Below are 25,712 nucleotides of genomic sequence, written 5' to 3' on the forward strand. Positions count from 1 at the left end.
AAAAAAAAAAAAAAAAAAAAATCCTACCCAAACCCAAGAAAAACGAAACCAGTAATATAAATAGCTATTTTCATTTTAAATGCTCTAAAGACACAGCGTTAACACCAAAGCTCTCGTCTGTGGTTCCTATTCCCTCCTTCTCCCCCAGGTCTTCTTTAATGTATACTTTTTGTTTGCTTATTTGCTTGTTTTGGATTTTGGCTTTTTAAGACAGGGTCTCACTATGTAGCTCCAACTATTTGGGAACTCACTACGTAGACCAGGCTAGCCAGGGACTTATAGAGATCTACCTACCACTGCCTCCCAAGTGCTGAGACTAAAGGCATGTGACAAACAAACAAAATTATTACAAACATTTTAAAAGAACATTTTGACCATTAATAGATGTATGTACATATATCACTCTATGTAGTATATATGTTAGACATTTTTCATCTGAGATACATATTTCATCTCAAAATAAGTTTTTTGTTTTTTTCTTCTTTTTTAATTTATTTTTATCTATGTCCATTGGTGTTTTGCCTGCATGTCTGTGTAAGGGTGTCAGGAACTGACGTTACAGACTGTTGTGAGCTACCATTGTTGTGGGTGCTGGGAACTGAACCTGGGTCCTCTGGAAGAGCAGTTATTATTCTCAACCACTGAGCCATCTCTCTAGCCCTCGTTTTTTAGGTTTTTTTTTTTTGATTTATTTATTTATTATATGTAAGTGCACTGTAGCTGTCTTCAGACACTCCAGAAGAGGACACCAGATCTCGTTACTGATGGTTGTGAGCCACCATGTGGTTGCTGGGAATTGAACTCCAGACCTTTGGAAGAGCAGTCAGTGCTCTTAACTGCTGAGCCATCTCTCCAGCCCCGTTTTTTAGGTTTTTGAAGATAGGGTTTCCTGTGTAGCTCTAGCTGTCCAGGAACTAGCTCTGTAGACCAGGTTGGCCTCAAACTTAGAGATTTGCCTGTCTCTCTACCTCTCGAGAGCTGGGATTAAAAGTGTGCAGTCCAACAGTCTACTCAAAGTAGGTTTTGAAAAAGCTTTCCATGTTAGGAGTTAACTAGCTTCATTTCAGAAATACTGCATGGAATTCAAATGGGGGACCATTCATAACTACTTTGGCTTTTCTTCAGTGACAGGCATTAGGCATGCCTATTAGGGAAGACAAATGGTCTGGAGAAGTCTTCCTGGGTGAGAGGGCTGATGCATTTTCAGCTTGACAGACACTATGCAGAGACAGTCTGCTCCAGTTCAGATGTCAGTTGCATGCAGACCTGCAGTCAGATGCTAAGCTCCCTACCTCCTCTCCATCAGCTTAGATGTAAGGGGTGCTGGAACAAAGGCTCTCTTCTCTCTCTTAAAATTAGTATTCTATTTTTATTTTATGTAAATTGATACTTCGCTTACATGTATGTCTGTGTGAGGATGTTGTATCCCCTGGTACTGGAGCTACAGACAGCTGTAAGCTGCCATACGGGTGCTGGGAATTGAACCCTGATCCTCTGGAAGAAAAGTCAGTGCTCTTAACCCCTGAGCCATCTCTCCAGCCTCTTGGATATTGAGGACAGGGAGGAATCACAAGCCATGTAGGATGCCTGGGCTCTGAGATCAACAGGACCATAGCCTCCTTTCTTTATGTGCCTTTCTTGGGTTCTCCCTATAGGAGTCGTCTTCTTTGCCTCTTTACTGTCTCATTGATCTGGGCTAAACTTATGCAGTTGGAAGGAAAGATCAAGCTGGTCATGTTTAAAACATGAAACGCCCCCATCAGTCCCTTCCTGTTCCCGTCTCCCCCCGCCCCCACCGCCCCCATTTTGAGAGGACAGGAAGGTAAAATACCGAAGTGTCCTATTTTCCTCCATATATCAGGCTCAAAGAACTGAAGATCCTGAAGCCACTGTGTTAGGAGGCACCTGCTTTTTAGGTCCTACGCCTCCCTGAGCCTTGCTATTGGGTGTTCCTTACCAAGACCCTCAAGGATCTAGGCAAGAACTGGGCAGGATCTGTATGTAGCCCATAGTTAGACCTAGGGTAGCTGAGACGCCAAAAGGAAGAGTTTCCTGAGGACAAAAGTGTTCAAACACAACTGAGTGCTGGTTGTTGGGCTACTGCTGGAGGTGTGGTGTAAAGGAGGCTGTTGAGTTCCCAGAAGGCTGGTTCCACAGTGTAGAGTCTACCCTGGGGACCTCCTGAGAGGCTGGGCCTCAGATCTAGCTTCTCAGTCCAGGCCAGCTGATGTGGGACTGAGGAACAAGGATGGATGCCATCTATGGCCCCTGCCTTGCAGGTGCAAAGGTCCTTTGGCACCATCTACAGATTGAGGGCAAGACAGGGCTGGTTCTTCCCCCTTGCTCTCGCTGCTGTCTGAAGGACGTTGGAAACTGTGAGGTCCAGGCCCTATAGAGAATCATTAAGGAGCAGGAGCTCAACTGGAGCTCCTCAGATGGTTAGGCCTGAGCTCACCTGGAAACAAAAAGGCCATTTATTTTTTCCTTTGGTCTTGGACAAGGAAGAGAGAGGGCTTTCTATAAATAGAAAGACAGCAAAAAAGAAAAATAGTAATAATAATAATAATAATAATAAAAACAATAGCAAAGCCAGCTCTTCCGGACAGTGCTCATGTCTTTAAAGGTCTGGAGTTCCCAGCAATTTGTAGGTAAGGACCAGTGCTCCAAGACCCCAGGGGTCCCCTATCCTCAGCCCATGGGGAGGTGGGAACCATAAATCTATCCCTCGGTTTATATATAACCTCATCGCTGTGGGGCTCCGAGGTTGCCCCCAAAATCTTGCTCACCTGGAGGACCCCTGGGTGTCCTCGCCCAGAGGGCGCTGCAGCCTCGCACGTAGAGAACTAACAATCGCCCTTCTCCAGGGCAGTGCCTCCGGACTCCGGACCAGGACATAGTAGCGAGTGCACCTGGGTTTCCATCAGCCACGCATCAAGGAAGGTGCGACGCGGGAATTACAGATTGCCGGCACTCACCAGTGCTCAGGGGAGGAAGGTGGGGCTCAGACCCGCAAGAGCTGAAGAGTGGGGTGGGTTTAGATCCTAGGAGGCTTGGAAGGGGGTGTGGCTGGATCCCGGGGGTGGGGCAACCCAGGGGGCGGGGCCCGAGGGGGGTGGAGATTGGGACTACCCAGGCCCGCGGAGCTGGGGGTGGGCGGCTAGTTTTGCAACTGCAGAGCCTTTGGGTTTATTATAAGGCGGAGCTCGGCGGGAGAGGTGCGGGCCAGAGAAGACAGAGCCTGGCTCAGAGGAAGGGACCTGGCAGTCGGGAGCTGACTCCAGCCGGCGAAACCTACAGCCCTCGCTCGAGAGAGCAGCGAGCTGGGCAGGAGCCCGGGACAGCAAAGCACAGAGCAATCAGCAGAGCGGGCCCGGAGCTCCGTGCTACCGGCAACTCGGATCCACGAAGCCCACCGAGCTCCCGCCGCCGGTCTGGGCAGCATGAGACGCGCGGCGCTCTGGCTCTGGCTCTGCGCGCTGGCGCTGCGCCTGCAGCCTGCCCTCCCGGTGAGTGTGGCCCGGGGCAGGGCTGGGAGGCGGCGGGAAGCCCGGACTCGCCACTCGCCGATGCCATGCAGGCGGCAGCACGTGGAGGGGGAGGGGAGCGGGGACTTCTTCCCGCGCTGCCTGGTGGATCCAGGGATGGTGAGCCCTTTAATGAGGACTCCTGTCCCAATTCCTCTACGGTCCGTGGATGCCACGAGGCTCCCCCAGCTCGTGGTCCGGGCGTCCTGCAGAGTGGAACCTCCATTGGTTCCCCGCTCCCAATTAAGTAAAACGGACTCCACATGGGTCTGAGTCCGCCGGCCTTAGGCGCCGCTTGGAGTTGCTCTCTCCCGTTGCTGTCTTGCTGGCCATCTCAGCGGCCTGGCCTCCGCCAGTGTCCCGGAGGGATGCAGTGGCCAGGGCCACAACGCCTTTTCCATAGACCCTAATTCAAACCAGACTGCAGGCTGCACTCCCAGCGCCGCGGAGCCCGGGCGCTCGGCCCTTTGCACCGGGGCAAGTTTGGGCACAGTGGAGCCGGCGCGGGAACGGGGGGGGGGGGGAGCTGACGTTCGGGGTGGCGGGAGGGACGAGATTAAGGCTGTTCGTGGGACACAAGAGGGTGGCTCAGGGACCTTAGGTTTTTCTCTGGCTGCCCCAGGTGAGCCCGGCCGAGCTGGCAGCGGGAGGTTCCGGGAAGTTGGCTTCAGAACGCTGAAGACCCTAAGAGCCCAACTTTGGGGTCGTTGAAGTTGTGTTGCCCCCCGGAGGGCCTCCTCCGCATGGCCCGCGCGGGGGACCCTCCCCGCGAGTGGACCCCGGTACGGCTCTTCCCCTCCCCCGACTCGGCTTTGTGCTGAAGCCGCGCGTAGGGAAGGCGGGTCCCTTGGCCCGCCCAGTAGGGCCGCGGGGAAAGAGGGACGAACGTGGAGCTGGCGACTGGTGGGGGGAGGCTTCTGGGTAGGATGCAGCCATCCACCTTTGGCGGGGGTCGGTCTCTCTAATCAGCGGCTTGGCCGACAAAGAGCTTGGTCGAGGGTACCCCAGAAAGTGCTCTCCCGCCCCAGCCGCCGTCCGCTAGCCCGCCTTCCCCAACGGGGGCGCTTTGTTCTCGGACCCTGTAACCCTTCCCTGGGAACCGCCCCGCAGCGCTGGTCCTTGACGTGGGCCGGGTCCTGGGTCGCCGCCAGGTGTCAGCGCTGCCCTCCGGGTGTCCACGCCCCTAGCCCCTGCACCCGCTGTGAAGTCCCGGGTGTCCTTTCCACTGGCGGCTTTGCCCAACCCCTGGAAGGCAGAGGCGAGGTGCGGAGCTTCAGGCTTTATCCCTCCCGGAAGTGGCAGTCTCCCACCGCCACATCTGGTCTGCTTAACTTCGATAGTCCTGGCAAAGGCAGACACGTGCACAGAGAAGGAGAGTTGAGCGCTGGTAGATACCAAGGTCGTGTACAAATAAAGTGGCACACAGACACGTCCCCAGTCACTGTTAATGGCATCGCCTTCGCTCCTTCCCAGGTGGCTTGTGCTCTCCATCACTCTGGAGCCCAAGATAGGGCCTCCATAATTGTATTGCCCATGAGTTGGGGTTGTGTGGGGGCGCCAAATAAGGGTTCTCTGGGAGGGCTATGAATTCCGAACTGAGACTCCGGTGCACTCCTGGCTTTAAGGTTCAAGAAATTCTTTGAGGGTTGTGGTTTTTGTGGGACTCAGATTATGCCTGGAATCATAGTTACCACTGTGGAGAAGAAAGTGGAGCCACTTAGCATGCCTCCCCGGCCTGCCTGGCATTACCTCCGGCTCTGTTCTCTAGGCCCAACATGAGGCCTCAATGGGGCAGTACAGATGCAGTACTGAATTTCTTTCCAGCCAGGATCTGGAGAGCTGGTGTTCTCTTTCCTGGTGTCTTTAGAGAGGCAGATGTTCCTGTGACCTAGGCCCCTCAAGCACCCATTAATAATGCTGAGTAGACAACTGGAGGTGGCGATTCTTTATAGACTGTGTTTGCGGGAACTTCCTGTGTGCTGGCCTGGGAGGTTGAACCCTCTAGGGAAACAGGTCTAGGAAGTAGAATTATCTCAATGGAAGGCTTCCTGGAGGAAGATGATGAGCTGAGCCCCCAGGTCACTGTCTGGGCTTTAGGATCAGACTCCCACTTGGAGGCAATAGTGTTTGTTTTGCTTTTTTTTTTTTAAGTTTGGTTTATTTTCTCTCTAACAGAAAAACAAAACAAAACAAAAAAACCACATTTGTTTAAAAGTGGGTGCATAAGAGTGAGGACATATTCAGAGCTTCCCCTTTTCCTGAAAAATGAAGGCAGCTGGGATTTACTTAAAATGAGAGCACATATCCACAAATTGCCAGAGAGCTGGTCCCTTTCTCAGGGCTCCCTAAGCTCCTGTGGGAAGCAGGTCAGACATCCCTGGGGACCAGAGAGATAGGGAGTGCTGTTGGGTGCCTGCCTTTGAATGGGGAAGGGATCGGAGGCTGCTAGCAACTACTCCCCAGAGACTGAAGCAGGTTTGTCCCTCAGTGTCTTGTGGTCTTCTGTTTCTCCTATATAGAATAGGAGAAATGGTTATTTGCTCTGGAATAGTGACTTGCTATTTGTTCACTTTCTTTCCTCTCCCTTACTGTAATCATTTGGACTAGTAGAGACACTTCCCCTGAGGTCTGGCAGAATGGGAGGGAGTGGGGGAGGCCTGGGCTTGCATGATGTCACTGTTGGCTTCAGCTCTCCAGGGAGGGTGGAGCTGGTTGTAACCTACCTGTGGCTCTTGATGGGCCCCAATAAAGCCTCATTAACACACATTGGTGGGGAGAAGGGACTGGAAAGAATGATGGGAAAGATTGATGTTTTTCTTTTCTTTTCTTTTCTTTTCTTTTTTTTTTCTTTTTGCAGTACTTTCTAGATGCCCCCTCCCCCTTGCTGCAGCAAAATTTTGGATTCCTGAAGTCCTTTGAGAATGTATCATGGTAGCCAGACTTTTTTTTTCAGTGAGTTCAAAATTGCCTCCTTATAAAGTATCCTTGGTTGTTTTTGTTTTGTTTTGTTTTGTTTTGTTTTGTTTTGTTTTGTTTTGTTTTGTTTTAAGACAAGGTTTTTCTGTATAGCCCTGGCTGCCCTGGAACTCAATATGTAGACCAGGCTGGCCTCAAACTCAAAGAAATCCACCTGCCTCTAACTTTCAGTGCTGGGCCTAAAGGTGTAGACCACCAAAAGTGCCTAACTTTTACAAAGTGGTCTTACTTTGAGCAGGACTCTGAAACCCTTAGTTCCTTTCTGTTGTCTTCAACAATACGATGCTAGGATGTATTTATTCCGTCCTGATGCTGGGCCTCCTCCTCAAGTGGCGCCAGGTCAAGTAGTCTCCTGGTTTTTGGTGGCTCTGAAGAAGACTGTGTCCCAGTGACTGGCAGTTTGAATTCGGAGCGTCTCTTCTCCTTCTCAGTCTTTGGTAGCCAGAGTGACACTGGTGTGCCCAAGCCTGGCAGCTTCTCTGTTTAATTCTAGTTTATTTTCTTTATCAGACTGAAAAACAAATCAGGTTGGTTATAATTCTTATAAACACAAAGGTCTCACCTTTGAGCAGCTCTCTGGCTGTGTGGGTTTGATGTACTTTGGGAATCTCTGTTGAGACTGCTGCAGTGTACGTGCGTGTAGAAGGGGCAAGGTAGAATGGACAAAAGCGTGCTGCCAACCCCACTGTCCTGTTCCTAGAATGATGAAGCACTGGCCCCATGAAGAGACTAGAGAACTCCCTCGGTGGGAGATGCACACAATTCCAAGAAGCACACATGAGCTTGAGTTCCAGCTTGGCAGTCTCTTCTCTTTGGTGACTTTATCAGCTCCAGCTGCCCTGGACTAACAAACAAGGCTAGCTCGCTCTCAGTATTGATAATCGAAAGTCCTTGGTTCTGTTTGAGACTGATCAGTAGCCTTGAACTCTTAGCAATTCTCCTGTCTCAACTTTCAAAGTGCTGAGATTACAGACTCGAGCCACCATATGTGACTGACCCCTTGTTCCTACTCCTTAACTGTGAACGACTCTTGGGTCTGGTTCTTTCTCCATCTCTTTAGTGTATGTTTTAGTTCATGTCCCACATAGTCTATTGCCCAGACTTAGAAACAGCAGGTTAGAACCAGCATTGGGTCGAACAGAACCTCACACTGAAGCTCAGCTCTGCCACTGATTCACTGTGTCAGCTCAAGTGACTCACTTCCAACTCCTCTGTCCCCATCTGTAGAGCAGACATCACCATACCTGTTCTTTCTACCCACATTCTGTCATTAACATATTCATTTCGTAATCGATGGTGCAAACGTGCTTTGTAATGAAAGTGCTGGGGAAATGTTAGCTGTTGATAATGGTTAGGGTTAACTTTTTATCGAGTGCCTGTTGTGTGTGGGGGGAGAGGCTTGGTAGTTTTCTTACAATCCTACTTAGCTTTTCTTCCTAAGCCTTTATGGTATGTATCATTGCCTGATTGTTTGAGTGTGTGTGCACGGGCACGCCTGTGCATGTTTGAGAGTATGCTTGTGCGTGCTCTCGTGCTCACATATGTATAGTGCAGGCCGGCACACAGGGGCTGGCTGAATCCTGTGAGGCCCTGCCTGGAGTTTGCAGATCTTCCTTGGACACTCCTGCTTGTGAGCATTTTGCGTGGAGTGACTGTTTAGCTGGGCTGTAGCCTACATTGTGCCTTTGGGTAAACCCTGAGTATTGGGAAACACCCTGGGCTGTGGCTGTGTGTGCCCGACGGTTGCTTGGGTACAGGTAAGAGCTCTTCACAGAAAGCTGAGCTCAGTCGACAGCAGTGGGGGCTTGGCAGTGGGCACCTGGGCCACATAAAGCTCGCATGCTATTAGTATTGGCTGAGTGCTAAGGAACCTGTCTTGGGTGGTGCCTGCTTGCCCTCTCATGCAGTTTATCTCGAGCTTGGTGAACACACTTACAGATTTAGTAGAGCTTTTGTAAGCCCTGGGAGGTGGGTTTCGTGGCCACAAGTGGGTGGCTTGGAATCCAAGGCTCCTCGCTTCTAGGTTGCACTCTCCTGTGGTTCTTTCCAATGCAAGGGAACGCTAGGGGGACATTTTGGACATTAGATTATTTCTAGTCCCAAAGCACACAGAACGTACTGTTTCCTAATTGCCTTTTTTTGTTTTCCTCTCAATCTGGTTTTGAAGTGTTGGGTTTGAAAATTGCCCCCTGAGAGCCTGCCCTAGTGTGTGCAGAGGGAAGGTAGTGGAACAGGAAGTCTGTAGAAAGTCTCTTCCTTTCCAGGACCTTGTGCCCCGGAGCAGAGTCAGCATGGTGTTGTATCGCTTTTGGCTATTCCAGAAGAGATGAGGTTTTAGGTGAGAATGAACCTTTTAGAACCTTCTAGAACCTTCTGTTGAGTATGACAGGAATGCCCTGATGAGGGCTCGAAGTGCATGGCCACTTGTTTGTCTTTTCCATAAGCAAGCAGCTTCAGGTACAGACTATAAGACTAGGTTCTTAGAGTGAGACCCTGCACTTGGTGCCATTTCAGCTCCAGATAGACACTGGAGATCCCTACACAGCAGGCTCTGGGATGGCTAGCTTTGCCTGTGTAGGATACTGTTGCCTGCTCTTCAAGAGCTTCCCAGGTTACTAACCTTTGTCGACGCTGGGGTTGCCTGGCCAGGGTTGGGTATTGGAGAAGGGACATCTTGCCACCTGGCATATGCTGTGTGTTTGGAGAGTCAGGAGGTCTGGTGAAGCCCGCAAGTGGAGGCAAGTTTAGCAGGACTTGGGGAGAGCTCAGTAGGAAATCTCTGGGCTAGTGACAGGCAGGTGTGGTGGTGGTGGTGGTGGTGAGGTGGCGGTCTAGATCTCCTTTTAGAGATTTGCCTAGGGATCGTCCCTGCTGACTCTGGAACTCAGAGGTTTCCAGAGGTGTCTCCTCTGGGAGCCTCTCAAGGGTCTCCCATCTCCTACTGTTTATGGCTATGTGGGCTACCTAATTACATAGAGAGGATATGTTCCTCTGGCCTCCAGCCCTGGGAAAAGTTCTGCCCAGTGACTCACCTGAGGCCTGCAGCCATGTGTGCACTCAGGCACACAGGCGTGCTCAGGGGCTTCTGTCCTGCTGGCTTCAGCCTTTCTAGCCCTGGTGCTCTCGGCAGTGGTAGCATCTGGGAAACCGGGTTACCTCTTATTTGCAGCTCCCTCCCTTTCTTGGTGTCTACCCCCTTTTTAACTACTGGTCTGATGGCCTTAGACTCATGCTGAAATTCTCTTTTCTTTCGTCCTAGCCTTGTCTCTGACTTCTTGTGATCCTCTGGGCCTGTGAAATCCCCTCAGGGACCTCCATTTCTAACAGTCACACGCTGGAGGAGAGACCTGGCGGAGAGACCGAGTCCTGGGATGGTGACGCTAACCCGCTGAGCTTCCCAAGCTTCATTTGGTTTCTCTCTATCCCTTCTGGAGTAATTGCCTGCCCCAGGGGTCTCAACTAGACCACTCTGGAGTTGGAGGTGGGGCAGGTTTTCAGATCAGTGCCCTTGGCATTCGTTGTGGGAATGGGGTGGATGGGGCCTCTGGGCAAGGTCAGGCTGGGGGTGGAGGCCAGGTGATGTTCTCCGCACCCACACCCAGGCAGCCTGGCACCCTCCCCAAGGTCCGCTCATCAGCAGGAATGAAAGCAGTGCCGGGCAGGTTGGGGCAGTGGGCAGGTGGGCGTGTTTATCGCTGTGCTCATCAGCTGAGTCACGATGCCAGGTCCCACAAGTCCTCCCTGGAGGCTCACCCCACCCACCTTGACCCACCGGCGCCCACTAGCAGGAGGTAGGGCAGGGCAGTGAGACAAGACCAGCCTGGGGGGCTGAGAGGCAAAGGGGAGTTGTTCATGACCTGGCTGTGCCATGGGGACTTGTGGGTGTCTCAGATACCTCTGCTGTCCCAGGAGGAAGCTGCCTTAAGTGCCAACCTGCCTAGAGCCCCTGCTGGGGTGCTGGAAATGCACCAAGGGAGAGTGCTCATCCATGGAATAGGCCCATGGAGCTAGACCAGTGACAGTGGCAGTGAAGTCAGCCCCCACCTGTGTCTTCCCAGCCAGCTGGAGGGTTTTTATCTCAGATTCTGCAAAACCATAGAATTCAGTCAGGAGCCTAGACTGCAAAGCAGGCTTCTTTGATGCTTTAACTTGCAGGCTTCCTGGGTATGAGGAGTACTTAGAAAGGTCCCGCAGGTAGGGAGGGCATCAGGAAGTAAAAGAGGGCCAGACACTTCTATCTCCTGGGCATTGCCCCCCTCCTCCATCTCCAAGGATGGTAAAAGAACCCTTCCAGTACACTGACAGAGAGGAAACCCCTTCATCTCACCCCATTTGGATCTGTCGTATCCAGCATGTGCTGGCCCTTGGCTGCCATACCAGAGGTGGCTAGAGATGTTCCTGGGAATTCCCTGGCCGGGGACTTGAGTGTATCAGAGGGGCACAAAGTAACATTAACTCTGGTATCCTCTGCAGCAACTCGGAGATCCCCTCTCCTAGGAGAGCTCTCAGTGGATATGGAGGTCAGGTTTGGGCTTGTGGGGCCCCAGCAAGTCGCTGAGACTGTTGTGGAGGTTCATGTCACTCCAGCTTCTCCCGAGGAAGGTGAGAGGATGTGTTGAGGGTGCAGTGTTGGGATCACATCTCTCCCAGAATGGCATGTTGGGGAGGGATGGAGCCCTTGCTTCTGACCCCTAAGCTTGGGCTTTAGGCTGCGGAAGTCTCTGGGTTCTGTGCTACCTCCCTGCCCTTGTGTGCTTTAAAGGCATGCTAAAGGGACTCTTGGCCATTCCAAATGGGCACAGTGTTCCTTCTGCTCTCCCACCCCCAGGAGGAGGCAGGCCTGGATTCCTAGAAGTGGTCCTGAGCATGCTGTTGATGAACCTGAGACAGGACAGGCTGGGCATCCTAGGACCTGTCTTTCCATAGAAGTCTGAATCAGTCTACCTTTGGGAGTGAAAGCTGATTCAGATCTTCAGGGCTTGAGTAAGGGGCTCCTCGCATATCAGCTGGCTAGTTCATCTTGGCTGGTCTAAACCCACATTAGGCTGAAGAGAACCATGGTGTACAGTCTGGTCCACCTGAACCACATACTGGCTTTATCAGTTCTCGTATAATTTTGCAGGTAACTTTTTAGCTCTAAGCCTGTCTCCTCATCTGTGAAATCGGGTTCCTCATATCCTGCCTAGAAGGGCTTTTGAAAAGATGAATGAAGTAGTATGCCGAGTGGTTGGGGTTCTCTCCTTGACTGGAGCAAGTCTCTAGGAGTACTAAGGGTAGCTTGCTGTGTGCAGCCCCCCAGGACTGTGCCTGAGTAGGAGGGTACAGAGTCTTCATGTGAATGGCCCTTCTGGTCTTGCCCCGGAGTTAGTGTTGATGTCATAGAGTCTACAAACATGCCTTTTGGCCTTCCTCAGAAGTCCAAGCCTTTCCTGGCAGACCAGACATCTATATGAGGCTGGCTCCTGGCCTGAGCTGTGTGGGCTGGGCTGGCGAATGGGAAAACTAGACACCCGGGCACCTGGGTGGGGGCTCGGGACAGCAGTGTTTCAGTTGTAGGGCACTGTGGCCCCTGCCTGGCGCTTCTGACTGAAGGTTACCCCGAGAGGAAGCAGGTTCCCTATAGACACTAACACAGCTGGGTCAGAGTGCAAGGTGGGTGTGGGCCCCTGCCCTGACCCATTCAGTGCCAAAGGCTGCTCTTCTGGGGAGTGAGAGCTCTGGACAGGACTGTGATGGTGGAGGGGGTCTCAGAGCAAACCTGCCTGGCCTCTCCCCACTCTGATGGATATGTGCTCTTAAACAAGTGACTGTCCACTTTGCCTCAATTTCAACATCTGCAAGATAGATAGGGCGTCATGGTCTGAAAATGGTTTTAAAGATTAGTTAGCTAATACAGGGAAAGTGCTCTGACAGGTACCTGGCACCTTACTCAACAAGTGGCTGGAGTGCCTGATTTCCTAAGATCTAGACCTGTCCCTATGCTTCAAGTGCCCCTATAGCCTTGGTCAGGCCCTTAGGTTCTCCCACCCACTGCTGGCCCCAGGACCTAGACTGCTGGACCCTGACCCCATTTTCCCTTTAAGCCACCTCTGTGTCAACTCTAAAGGTGGTGGAGTTGTTTATCTAGGCTGTGAGATGTCAGAGAAAGGACCTGGGCCGCTTTGTTCCTGTGTGGGCTGGGGCCACTCCAGGAACTGAGAAACCCACCCACTTTTTCAAAAACAGCCTCTTCTCAGAGTCTGACACCTCAGGCTAGCCCACCATGCTGTGGGACCACTCCCAGCATGCTCTGCCTTTGGTTTGTTTCCCAGTGGCCTCAGTGCCTTTTGAAGATGCACAGGCATCTTTAGTTCAAGGGGAAAGAGGGGAAAGAGGAAATGCTGGTGGTGGTATTACTGTCACTTGGTGGTGGACTTACTGTCACTTGCATTCTCACAGAGGCTAAAGAAATTTGCTCTTCGTATCTTCTAGTCTCTTCTTTATGATCTTTTCCCATCTGTTGTATCCCCTACCCAACTGCAGGGCCCCAGTTGTAGAACTAGCCCCTCCCCCATAGGAAGCCGACTTATGCTCTAATGTGAATGACTAGTACCCTTTAGCCCCTCCCACAGGCATTTTAATTTTCAGAAGGGCATTGCACAACCGCAGAGACACTAAGAAGAGATTTGGTGATCAGAGCCCCAGCCTCCCAGCTGGTGGCCCGGCTGGTGCAGGTGTGTCGAAAGCTGTAGTTTCTGCTTCAGTGAAACTTGAGGATACTTTATTTAGCCAGTTCAGGGGCAGAATGGCCATGCGAAGTCTATGTGTCACAGGTGTCAGGCCCCCATATCCTGCTGAGTCGAGAATCAGCTACGTAGCAGTTTTGGGGGTATTGGCAGACTGGGAGTTTACGTCCCAGAAGCAAGAATGGTGGGGTTCCTATACTGCTCCAGACAGGATCTATCCCCCAAGTTTGTCAGCCACCTCTCTTCGAGTCCCTTGGCTCTGACCAGCAAGATGTACCCAAAAAAAACTGAGGAGACCCTTCACTTCCGTTTAGGATAGTGTGGGGTCAGCATGGTGGGGGTTGGGAATGGCTTTCTGTCTCTTCCATCATCACAGGCTACTTCCCAGAGACAATGATTCTGGGCATCTCCAGCAGTCACCTGGCCCACAATGCTTTGCTGCCCTTTGCTTCAGCCACTGTATCTGGTTGTCCCTTGAAGGTGAGCCAGAGCTCCTAGCCAGAGAACATGTGCTATACAAAGCCGTAGGCTGGGCCCTGGGAACCTTCTTGCTATCATCCTCCTGTCAAATTCCTATGGTATAGTAGCCCAAATAAGGCTTGTGCCAAAAAACAGTCCAAAACTTAAGTTATCTTTTCACTCTATCGGGTCTTCTCATTTTCCCATGGTACATTCGGCTGGCCAGGCCCAAAAGATTTGAAGAGAGGTGGCTGGCAAGTCTGGGGGAATAGGTCCTATCTGGTTCCCTCCAGGAGCAGTGCCTAGTGAGAGGCTGGGCCTGGGTCAGGGCCAGGCGCCCTTGCTCCACATTGCCTGAAGTCCTGCCCTGCCTGTCCTGGCTGGGATCTAGCAGGTGGGGGCTGCAGGGGAACTGGTCTTCCAGCTCCACACCCAGCTCTCAGCTGAGCCTGCTCAGAGACTAGTCCTGGCATGTGGGTTGCAGGGCTGGTGCCAGCTCCACCAGGAGGTATGGGCATCTGGGTACTCATGGGACATTGACCTGTAGTGGGGATGGAGAGTGGAGGAATGGTACAGGCAAGTGTGCTGGTGCTGACGGACTTGACTCCGGCATTGGCCTTGGTTTGCCGTCTGGTGTTAAACTCACAGGGAATGCTGACAAAAAAGACAGTTATTAAAACCAAGACAGGATACTGCTTTTCCACTCAGCCCATTCCCAAGAATCCCCAAGACGTACAGGAAATGTGGAACAGCAGTGGGAATCACTGAGGTGGGGGATGTGGGTGAGCTGTGTGCTCCCAGGGAATTTTGGGAAATTCCCCTCCGTTGAAGTGCTGTCAGGGTCTGAGCCTTGGAGGTGTTTTGGGGTGCTGTGCAACCCAGCTAGGCAGCTAACAGTCCTCTTTACCTGCCTTGTCCTCACCTTGGCCCCACCCTGGGTTGGGCCTCTTGTTCACTCCCTGCTGGGTCACCAGTCACTTCAGTGCAGGTCTCAGCTTGATTCTTGGTGGAGAGAGAGAAAGTTGATAAATCAGGGTGCCTGTCAGCCGGAAATTTGGGTGTTGCCTGAAGGCACCAATGGGGGCCCTCCCTTCTGGAGGTGGCTTTAGGAAGGGGTTTCTGGGTCTTGAGGCCTCCTTACAGTTTCTTAGCTCCATGGGAGAGAAGTGAGAAGTTGGGTATCGTCACCCCAGCATGAATCTCTGGTCACCTCTCAGCATGCACTGCCCAGCCTGACCTTTGAGTGCCATAAAAGAACGCAGAATTATCCACTCAGCGCACTTCATTCCCCGCCAGCACAGTGGGTACAGAGACAAGCTGCCCAGACTCCCAGCGTGGGACTAGTTGAGCTAGATCTGATACAGTCCCAGAGAGCCTCACTGAGGAAGCTTCGGGAAAATTCACCCAGCATTTCAGCCAGGGCTGGAGGAAAAGGTGATTATGGGAAAGAGAGCAGTCAAGACCCCAGGCTGTAGGACACAGGATACAAACTGAGAGCTACCGGATAGGAGTAGGTTTTAGTCACAATCTCTCCCGTCAGCCCTACCCTCCAGGAGACATTGCACCTTGTAGAACAGCTGCCCTGGAGGTCCACCTTTGGGGCCCTCTGGGGTAGCTCAGTAGTGTCAGCATCCTCTCATTGACATCAGTCAGGTTACACAGTGGGGCAGCTAATGTGAAGGCGCTGGGCTGGGAAGCCAGCTACTTGGGAAAACTAGGTTATTGCTGGTAGGCCCTGGCAGGAAGGCGGTTCCTGCTTTCCTTGGAAGCTTGAATGTTCCCTCAGCTCGTTGGTGAAGCAGGCCCTCCCTCCTGGTACTGTGGTGTTTGTCTGCGAAGAGTGAAGGCATTGGAAGTAAAGCCTGATGGGGCACCTTCCCAGGGTGCTTTGCTTCTTGTGCTGGCTTACAGATCTCTCTTGCTACCTAGTGCCTTGACTTTGATTCCGTCAGGGAACAGGAGTAAAGGTCTTGCGTTCCTGAGCTCCTGGCCACTGCAGGAAAAGACTCCTCTGAGTGGAGCCTTTCCTCCTCGGGTGACTGCTTTCAAAGTACAGCAGCCTCTGAGGGGGAAGTATCATTTGACATTGTGATAGTTCTTGGGGTCCTTGGATACAGATGTCATGCCCAGATCAAATGTCCATTTGTACAGAGGGAGGCGAGTTCTGTAGCTCAAGTCCTCAGTACCCCAGAGTTGTGGATCTAGGGGTGAGAGGAGAAGACTACAGTCCTACGATCCACAGGTCTGACCTGTGGGTAGGGGTAGATCTCTTGCATACTATGAACCTGTTTGAAACCCCCTGGGTATTTGCTGTGGAATGGAGTCTTGGTTGGGTAAGAACGGTGGATGTTTATCTTGGTGTGACTCTCGGGTGGGGGTCGGCATATGTCCCTGTCTTTCCCAGTGTAGTATGCTGAGTGGACAGAGACCATGTGACTGAAGCCTGGGCTCCTGGAACAGGTGTGTGTTGGTGGGGGGGTGGGGGTGCAACTATCTGGGATCCAGACTGCTTGGGAATGGCTGTGACCCAGCTCCTTTGATAACAGCAGCTCTTTGTCACTGGATGTTGTGACTAATGGGACTTGTTGATTCAGTTACTCGGCTCCCACCCACAGACGCTGGGGCTTCTGTTGTGGCACCAGGCAGCTGCAGACAGCCCACAAGTTTGCCTCACTTTCCCACTCCACGAAGTGAAGTTCCCAGCACTGCCCAAATTAGAGACTTGTGAGTGGTCCCCTCATACCCCAGTCCCTGAGGCTTCTCCTTCTGGAAGCCCTGGAATGGGGCACTGGGTGTATACGTGCTGTGGTTTCTGTTAGGGTCAACACCAGGCTGTTTCTTACCTGGCTCGTACCTCCAAGTTTCCAGGTAATGAGTCCTGATTTTTGAAGTGAAGGAATCCACTTAATATCAAAATTCTGTGACCTTAAATTTTTTCTTTTATTATGTGTCATTTCATATGTACGCATATTTGTGTCTGTGTGTGTGGACGTGCTTGTGGAGATCAGAGGACACTTCGGAAAGTCAGTTCTCTCCTCCCATGTGGGTCCTGGGGAATCAAATCCAAGTTGTCAGGCTTGGAGGTGTATGCTTTATCCTGAAAATAAAAAGTAGAAAGCCCCTTGGGATCAGCAAAGCTTCGTAGGGCTGTGTGTCTTAGACACCACCAATGTTGCACAGCTGGTAACATGACAGTGTCCTGGAGTGCTGATTGGAAGCCACAGGCCTCTGTACCCAGGGGCTGCAGACTTCCAGGGTATGGGGCAGATGGGCATTCTCTCCAAAAACCTTGTAATCCCGGAGCCCCTTGGAGATGCCCCCTAGGTATCATGATTTTGGTGTGTGTGACACAGCTGAACTGTCTTCATACTCAGGATATCATGAAGTGCTGGGGTGCAGACCACTCTCAGCCTCAGACAGCCAGGACCCAAGGCTCCATCAGATTGCAGTGACTACCACCGAGGGTGGCCTTCCTTCCGGTCAGTGTGGGTGTGGGAGCTGGCAGGAAGTGGCTCCAGGCTTCCTTTAAGCATCCTCTGCCCACAGCTCCAAACATGTTCTTTGGCAATGGCTTGCAACTAGAGGTGAACTCTCTCCTGTACCATGTCCTGACCCACGCTGCTGCATCTATACCTTTCACACGCGTGATGGGTACCCAGCTGGGCTGCGAGGCAGGGTTAAGCACTCATCTTGCTTCCTGGTGCTGAAGCTGTGGTAAAGAAACCGAGGCCATTTTCCCTTGAGACAGATGGTCTCAGCCAGGTCTTTCTCGGCCTGGGGAGCCCGGAAGAAAGGATGTACTACAGTGAGCAGTCACTTGTTGGCTAATGGCTTTGGTAGGTCCTTCACCCTGGGAAGTGCTGTTTCTTATCTATTAGAGATGCTAACCTCAGCAGGACTGGAGGAACTGCATGGGAGGTGTAGGAATGAAAGTGAGTGGGGAAAATTATGTCCAGCCCTAGGGAAGTCTGAGGCCTGTGTCCCCTTTGTCCTGGACTGGGCCCCTGCCTTGGGTGTCTCTCCAGGGTCCCTGCTCTACAGCCCCAGCGGACGCCCAAAGTAGACGAGTCAACTGGTCTTTTCTTTCACCCTGTGTCCACTTCTCATGGATCTACCTTCATAATCCTAGGTAAAACAAGCCTCTAACTTTGGGTTTTCAAATCAGCCAGCTTCCAGGCTCGATAGTACGAACCATGAACATCTTTCTTACCATGAGATTTTTTTCGTGTGTGTGTGTATGTGTGTACATGTGTACCTCTATCTGTGTGCTGTGTGTGTACCACAGCAGACTCGTGAGGAGGTCAGGCAAACTTTATAAAAATCTTGTCTTTGCTTCACTTGAGTCCCAGGATCACACTGTGCCTTTACCTGCTGAGCTCTGTTCTCTATTCTTGCTTTGTTTGCTGAGCAGCTGATTTTCTTAAGGCCTGCAGAGGTGAAAGGTAGGGCTGGCTTGCCTTCTTCCCCGAGTGGCAGGAGGTTGGTGGCTCAATCCCTAGACATCTCTAAGCCGTGGCCGCACGGCCCTGGAAGGACCCAGGTCAGAAGTGATACTGAGAGGGCCCTATGAGCCCTCGGGAACACACAGGGTTGTAAATAGTAGCTGATTGTTACATTGGAGACTCCGTCAGCTGGGTGGAGTCCTGGTTCAGAGGGAGTTATTCCTCCCCACAGTTCTTCTCTTCTGGGGCTGGAGTCTCTTCCTTTCCTTACCTGTGATGCTGTCATGATTGGTCCCAGCTGAGAGTGGAGGCGGGGCAGTCAGGGAGCTGCTTCTCTTTGCTTAGCAGGGGTTGGAGGCTTGGGGCGTAGGAGGGGGTTGGCTCCCCACTTTCCCTGCCCTGGACCTGGTTTCTGGTTTCAGCAGATTCGTTCTAGAAGCTTTTTGCGTAAACAAGATCACAAAGCGATAAGCTTGAGCAGAACCCAGGGGAACAAATTGCTTCCCTGTGAAGACCCAATCTTATCTAGCTCTTAGAGAAGCCCTCCCTTTTGGGAAATTGCTGACTTTCAGGGCTTCTCTGTGGAGGAAAGAGGCTAGCCGCCGTATGTTTGCCTGGATTCCAATAATCTTTGCAGCCTTGGCTACCCCTTGTTGAACAAGGTCTGCACTCCTAATGCATGCCTCAGGCTGGTCTGAGACCTCTACCCCATCTCCAGCTTTCCTTCCCATGGAGGGAGTCAGTGGGTTAGGAGAGAATGGAGTTGAGTCCTAGAATGAGGAGGAAGCTATGAACTCGGGGACTGTTCCTGTCTGGTGGGTGCTCTTCTCCGTCGCTGAAGGAGGCAGCCGCAGGGAAGACTACCACAGGAATCTGAGTACCACCTGGAGCAGTGTATACAGGATGTGGGCTGATGATGTGTGGTAAGGGCATGATGGGCTGATGTGTGGTAAGGGCATGATGGGCTGATGTGTGGTAAGGGCATGATGGGCTGATGTGTGGTAAGGGCATGATGGGCTGATGATGTGTGGTAAGGGCATGGGATCTGACTGCTTTGTGGATGGGCCACAGGAAAAATTTTGAGTGTCTACTGCAGTAGTTCTCAACCTGTGGGTTGGGAACCCCTTGGGTGGGAGTCACATATTAGATATTTACATTATGATTCATAACTGCAGCAAAATTACCATTGTGAAATAACAAAGAAATCGCCACAGCATGAGAAGCTGTATTAAGGGGTCATGGTGTTAGGAAGGTTGAAAACCACTCATCCTCTGGGTGTAGGCCATGGCGGGCTGTAACTGCTCTCTGGAGTTAAGCCACAGTGAACCAACTGTCCTTGCAGATGGACTTGTGGAGGCTCCAAACCTTTGTCCCAGGGGAGAAGAGCTTGCTTTTGCTTGGTACTTTTAAAGGAAGTTCAGTGGTACTTCGGGCCTTGTGGCTGCTGTGTGTGGAAGTGCCCCTGTACAATAAGCTGTATAGATCGTGTACAGCTGCAGTTTTCCTCTGTGGGTCCACCAACCACTCCTGACTCCACTGATGAGTGAGGCCAGCAGGGCTGTGTGTGGGTCCCTAGGCCAAGCATCCTGGACCACGGTGAGCCTCAGCTAGACCACTCTGGATCTTTAGCAGAGGCTCCGAGTGAGCTGGCTGGCTTCCTCCTGCCTTCTTTTCTCTTAAAACTTCATCTCAATCCGAACCTCCTCTGTGCACATGACTCTCTAGGCCTTGGGGGTCGACACAAATCCCCTCATCACAAGACGAGCAGCTCACACAAAGGGACACAGACACTTGTTTCCTACCAGGCTGTAGGGTTTTTGTTTGTTTGGTTGTTTTGTTTTTTTACTTGTACGGAAGTGTTGTGACATGCAGTAGTTCAGCTGTTAGTGCTGGCACCATTTTACAGGTAGGGAAACTGAGGCTGTAAGATGTGTAGTGACATCCCTAAGGCCACTCAGTTGGTGAGGCCTTACCAAGGTCAGGAGGTCTTTGGAGCCTTTTGCTGAACCGTGTACTTCTTTCTCTGTTTTGTTGAAACAAAGTCTACATGGCTCTGGCTAGCCTAGAACCCATATGTAGACGAGGCTGACCTCAAATACACTGTAGTCTTTTATGTCTGCCTCCCAGGTGGTAGGATTGAAGGCATGTGATTCCTCCTAACTGCACACTTTTTTTTTTTTTTAAATTCATTCTTTGTTCTGGTCTGTGCCGGGGCCTTGTAAGATGCTCTGTACTGAGCTGGGCTATTTGGGTTAGTCTCATTGCTGAGCAGGGCCCCTGTATCTTCCTTCTCTGTCACTTGCTTACCTGGGTCTTCCTCCTGCACTAGCTGTCCTAGAACCAGTACTGAGAGCAACCATGGGCCCAACTCTGCCCCTTGCCCAGCCTGCTTAGCTGGGGGCGGTGTTCCACTTCCCTGCCCAAGTCCTGTGGAACTGTGTTTGTACTCCACCACCTTCAGTCCCTTGGAGCTGGAGCAGTCCAGGTGGGCCGCATTCCTGCAGCTGCTATTGCCAGAGAGAGCCCATCCCATTCACTTCAGTCTCCTTAATGTAGAAGCCTTGTCGAATTAGCTTCCACTGTCCCTAGCCCAGAGTGCCCTGTCCTTTCTTCACTAAGAAGGCCAGGATACAGTCCTTCCTGTGGCTGATAAGACAGGCCTTGGGACAAGGCCTGGGGCCACACTGTGTGGGCAAAGCTGCTTCAGCACAGATGGCTCCTCCATGCCAAGCTTGGCTCTGCTTCTCACAGTTGAGACTTCTGTGTGCACACCCACTGTCCAGCTCAGCTGGATACTGATTTTCTTTAAATGTATATAGGTTTTGGGGTGGGGTGTGCTGAAAGCTCCCACTGATGGCCCCAAGCCTGAGTCTCAGAGTATGATCAATTGATGGCTTTCATGGGGATCACAGCTTCTGTTCCCAGGTCAGGCTCCCTGACCAGTCAGAGCATCCTGGGGTTAGGACGATGTCCCTGTCACTTGTGCCTCCACCTGGCACTAGGCTATGATGTTACGGCATTGAGGGTATGAGAAGGACCAGGGGTTTCCCAGAGTTAGCCCCAGGGCCACAGGCAATTGTTTCCTACATGTGTGGCTGCAATGGTTGGGTGAGTCTTTTCAGCTGCCTACAATAGGAACCCAGGGATACTGGGCATTGACCAAGGCACATCTCATACCCCTTCCTTATCTTTTTGCAGCAAATTGTGGCTGTAAATGTTCCTCCTGAAGATCAGGATGGCTCTGGGGATGACTCTGACACCTTCTCTGGCTCCGGCACAGGTGAGACTGACCCAGAACACTGAGATGGCCATAGGTCATGGCTGGAGTAGTGAGCTGGCAGGCACCCAGCTTTTAGTGAGCCCCCTTCTTCTCCCATCCCATCCTTAGCCATTGGAGTCAGGACAGTGCCAAAAGGAAGAATGGTATCCAGCTGCAAGCCACTCAGCTAAGAGAAACTCTCAGAGAAATGAAGGGGCTCCACCAGGCCATGGGCAGCCACTAGAGCCAACCCTTGGAGGAGTTTGACTCCACTGAGCCTTGGTGTGGTGTCCCATCTGTGAGGTGGGAATACTTTGCCCAGGAGGCTGTTAGAAGCTGTAGGAAGCACAGAGTCGGCTAGGTATAGATTTGCTCTCATCTCCATCTCTCGATACCAGTTCTCTGCAGAGTGTGGGTTTGTGGGAGGGTTGGGGGGGTGAGAGGAGAAGGCTGTGAGCTGCAGCTAGCCAGAGGGGTCTCCCAGAAGAATGGGGAGAGCTCAGAAGGAAAGTTGAGGTAACAGTGGGAAGGAGACCAGAGCGAAGGGTTGGAAGGTAGGTAAAATGCAGCCTTAGGGAGCCTTAGGCCTTGGGGAAGAGGGTAGAAGAGGTGTTTGTCTGTCCTGGGCTGCATTCCTGTATCAGCTCTGGTGTCTTGACCCATGCTCACAGCGGGATCCCTTCCCAGATTCCCGAGAATTTCTCACAGTTCAGAGACCACGCTACTTATAGGCAGGTGAGGCAGCAAAGGACATCTTTTCTGGCCTAATTTTCAAAGTGAGTTCAGCCTTTGCTAGGTCACCTTTGGGGTCTCAGGAGGCCTCAGCCTCCTGGTAGAGCATGAGTCGCATCAGGTGTGATGCCTGGAGACCTCTCCTACCCTGACACCCCAAACCCCCACCTCTGACCCTGCAGGTGCTTTGCCAGATACTTTGTCACGGCAGACACCTTCCACTTGGAAGGACGTATGGCTGTTGACAGCCACGCCCACAGCTCCAGAGCCCACCAGCAGCAACACCGAGACTGCTTTTACCTCTGTCCTGCCAGTCGGAGAGAAGCCCGAGGAGGGAGAGCCTGTGCTCCATGTAGAAGCAGAGCCTGACTTCACTGCTCGGGACAAGGAAAAGGAGGTCACCACCAGGCCCAGGGAGACCGTGCAGCTCCCCATCACCCAACGGGCCTCAACAGTCAGAGTCACCACAGCCCAGGCAGCTGTCACATCTCATCCGCACGGGGGCATGCAACCTGGCCTCCATGAGACCTCGGCTCCCACAGCACCTGGTCAACCTGACCATCAACCTCCACGTGTGGAGGGTGGTGGCACTTCTGTCATCAAAGAGGTTGTCGAGGATGGTACTGCCAATCAGCTTCCCGCAGGAGAGGGCTCTGGAGAACAGGTGAGTGGCTTTGCATTTCCTGGGTAGCCACTCGTGCCTGGTACCTGGCCGCCTAATGTCCTCATTTCAGTGACAGGTGACAGGGTCCTACCTTCCTCCTGCCCGAAACAGACTGATTGCAAGATCAGTAGGTGGGTGACTCCTTAGATGTCATTCAAGAGCTTACAGCAGGGTGAATTTTCCGTCTTAGACCTTCATGGGAATTTTCACACAACGATGTGTATGTTGTGTCACTGGAGGCGGTATCTGTGTCTTGGCCTGCCAGGGTCCCAAGTGTGACTGACTGCATTCCATGACAGATGCTGGTATAGGTTGGCTACGTCTGATGGGGGTGGCAGGGAATCCCATCAGGTATGGCACTGTGGCCTCAGGTATGGTTGCTATTGTATCAGTGGCTCCAGCCTGACCTGATCCCAACCTACCCTTCTGTAGGACTTCACCTTTGAAACATCTGGGGAGAACACAGCTGTGGCTGCCGTAGAGCCCGGCCTGCGGAATCAGCCCCCGGTGGACGAGGGAGCCACAGGTGCTTCTCAGAGCCTTTTGGACAGGAAGGAAGTGCTGGGAGGTGAGTCTTCTTTCAGGTGGATAGGACTCCTCCTCCACAGGTGGTGGCTCTGAGGTAGCCTGGGTTGCTGGGGTGAAGCATCTTTAGCAGCGGGGTGGGGAAGGAGGGCTGACTCTGCTCCAGGCCACCTCCTAGGCTGTCAGTCTGGGAGAGACTACCACTGACCCCGTGGAGCTACTGATCTGAGCCTGCCTCTGTTCACTCCCTAGGTGTCATTGCCGGAGGCCTGGTGGGCCTCATCTTTGCTGTGTGCCTGGTGGCTTTCATGCTGTACCGGATGAAGAAGAAGGACGAAGGCAGCTACTCCTTGGAGGAGCCCAAACAAGCCAATGGCGGTGCCTACCAGAAACCCACCAAGCAGGAGGAGTTCTACGCCTGATGGGGAAATAGTTCTTTCTCCCCCCACAGCCCCTGCCACTCACTAGGCTCCCACTTGCCTCTTCTGTGAAAAACTTCAAGCCCTGGCCTCCCCACCACTGGGTCATCTCCTCTGCACCCAGACCCTTCCAGCTGTTCCTGCCCGAGCGGTCCCAGGGTGTGCTGGGAACTGATTCCCCTCCTTTGACTTCTGCCTAGAAGCTTGGGTGCAAAGGGTTTCTTGCATCTGATCTTTCTACCACAACCATACCTGTCGTCCACTCTTCTGACTTGGTTTCTCCAAATGGGAGGAGACCCAGCTCTGGACAGAAAGGGGACCCGACTGCTTTGGACCTAGATGACCTATTGTGGCTGGAGGATCCTGAGGACAGGAGAGGGGCTTCGGCTGACAAGCCATAGCACTTACCCATAGAGACCGCTAGGGTTGGCCGTGCTGTGGTGGGGGATGGAGGCCTGGGCTCCTTGGAATCCACTTTTCATTGTGGGGAGGTCTACTTTAGACAACTTGGTTTTGCACATATTTTCTCTAATTTCTCTGTTCAGAGCCCCAGCAGACCTTATTACTGGGGTAAGGCAAGTCTGTTGACTGGTGTCCCTCACCTCGCTTCCCTAATCTACATTCAGGAGACCGAATCGGGGGTTAATAAGACTTTTTGTTTTTGTTTTTGTTTTTGTTTTTAACCTAGAAGAACCAAATCTGGACGCCAAATCGTAGGCTTAGTTTGTGTGTTGTCTCTGAGTTTGTCGCTCATGCGTACAACAGGGTATGGACTATCTGTATGGTGCCCCATTTTTGGCGGCCAGTAAGTAGGCTGGCTAGTCCAGAATACTGTGGAATAGCCACCTCTTGACCAGTCATGCCTGTGTGCATGGACTCAGGGCCATGGCCTTGGCCTGGGCCGCCGTGACATTGGAAGAGCCTGTGTGAGAGCTTACTCGAAGTTCACAGTCTAGGAGTGGAGGGGAGGAGACTGTAGAGTCTTTTGGGGGAGGGGTGGCAAGGGTGCCCAAGTGTCTCCCACCTTTGGTACCATCTCTAGTCACCCTTTCTCCTGGAAGTTGACAAGACACATCTTAAGTTTGGCTGGCACTGGTTCCTCCATCAAGAACCAAGTTCACCTTCAGCTCCTGTGGCCCTGCCCCCAGGCTGGAGTCAGAAATGTTTCCCAAAGAGTGAGAGTCTTTTGCTTTTGGCAAAACGCTACTTAATCCAATGGGTTCTGTACAGTAGACTTTGCAGATGTAATAAACTTTAATATAAAGGAGTCCTATGAACTCTGCTGCTTCTGCTTCTTCTTCTCTGGACTGGTGGTTTAGACATAGCCACCCTTTGCCCAAACCCTGGTAGCTCGGGGAAGCTTGGCTTAAGGCTACACGCCTCCAATCCTCCAAAGGGTAGGATCCTGGCTGGGTCCAGGGTTCCTCTGATTTAGTTGGTTGTTTTGTTGTGTTTTTCTTTTGGCTAAACTTCTTTTAGAAGTTGGTAAGTTCAGCCAAGGTTTTACAGGCCCTGATGTCTGTTCTTCTAAATGGTTTAAGTACTTGGGACTCTAGCACATCTTGACCTAGGGTCACTAGAGCTAAGCTTGCTTTGCAGGGCAGACACCTGGGACAGCCATCCTCCCTCTGGGACAGCCATCCTCCCTCATGTTTGCTGGGACACTGCTGATGACCCCTTGCATACTTAGCTCAGTGATGTTCCAGCTGCTGGCTAGGCTGCTCAGCCACTCAGCTAGACAAAAGATCTGTGCCCTATGTGTCACCCCAGAGCTTGTTGCCAGATCACATGGCTGGATGTGATGCGGGGTGGGGGTAGGGTCATATCTGAGACAGCCCTCAGCTGAGGGCTTGTGGGACAGTGTCCAAGCCTCAGGCTGGGCTCATTCATATAATTGCAATAAATGGTACGTGTCCATTTGGACAGCAGACACTTTGGTGTACTTGTGCAGTCTTTTTGGTCTGGCCATGTCCTACTCTATCTGGTT

At 52.1% G+C, this 25,712-nt stretch overlaps 1 protein-coding gene across 2 annotated transcripts; it reads left to right on the plus strand.

Moving 5' to 3' along the window:
- Positions 1 to 3,149: 3,149 nt before the first annotated feature.
- On the plus strand, positions 3,150 to 25,657 carry Sdc1 (syndecan 1). Of its 2 annotated transcripts, XM_021179420.2 has the most exons (6): positions 9,769 to 9,981; positions 10,974 to 11,102; positions 21,325 to 21,406; positions 22,300 to 22,781; positions 23,214 to 23,349; positions 23,559 to 25,657. In XM_021179420.2, exons 2-6 carry the CDS (start codon positions 11,076 to 11,078, stop codon positions 23,726 to 23,728), a joined length of 897 nt encoding a protein of 298 aa, XP_021035079.1. In that variant the 5' UTR covers positions 9,769 to 9,981; positions 10,974 to 11,075; the 3' UTR covers positions 23,729 to 25,657. The 2 variants fall into 2 exon arrangements, with proteins under 2 accessions (XP_021035078.1, XP_021035079.1); XM_021179419.2 differs by lacking the exons at positions 9,769 to 9,981; positions 10,974 to 11,102 and adding an exon at positions 3,150 to 3,506.
- Positions 25,658 to 25,712: the final 55 nt, after the last annotated feature.

The sequence above is a fragment of the Mus caroli genome, chromosome 12, assembly GCF_900094665.2.
Source record: "Mus caroli chromosome 12, CAROLI_EIJ_v1.1, whole genome shotgun sequence".
Classification (NCBI taxonomy): domain Eukaryota; kingdom Metazoa; phylum Chordata; class Mammalia; order Rodentia; family Muridae; genus Mus; species Mus caroli.

Coding starts and splice junctions, on each gene's coding strand:
- Sdc1 (XM_021179419.2), top strand. CDS start 3,441: ATGAGACGCGCGGCGCTCTGGCTCTGGCTCTGCGCGCTGGCGCTGCGC. Junction 21,407..22,299: donor CTTCTCTGGCTCCGGCACAG/GTGAGACTGACC, acceptor CTGACCCTGCAG/GTGCTTTGCCAGATACTTTG. Junction 23,350..23,558: donor CAGGAAGGAAGTGCTGGGAG/GTGAGTCTTCTT, acceptor TTCACTCCCTAG/GTGTCATTGCCGGAGGCCTG.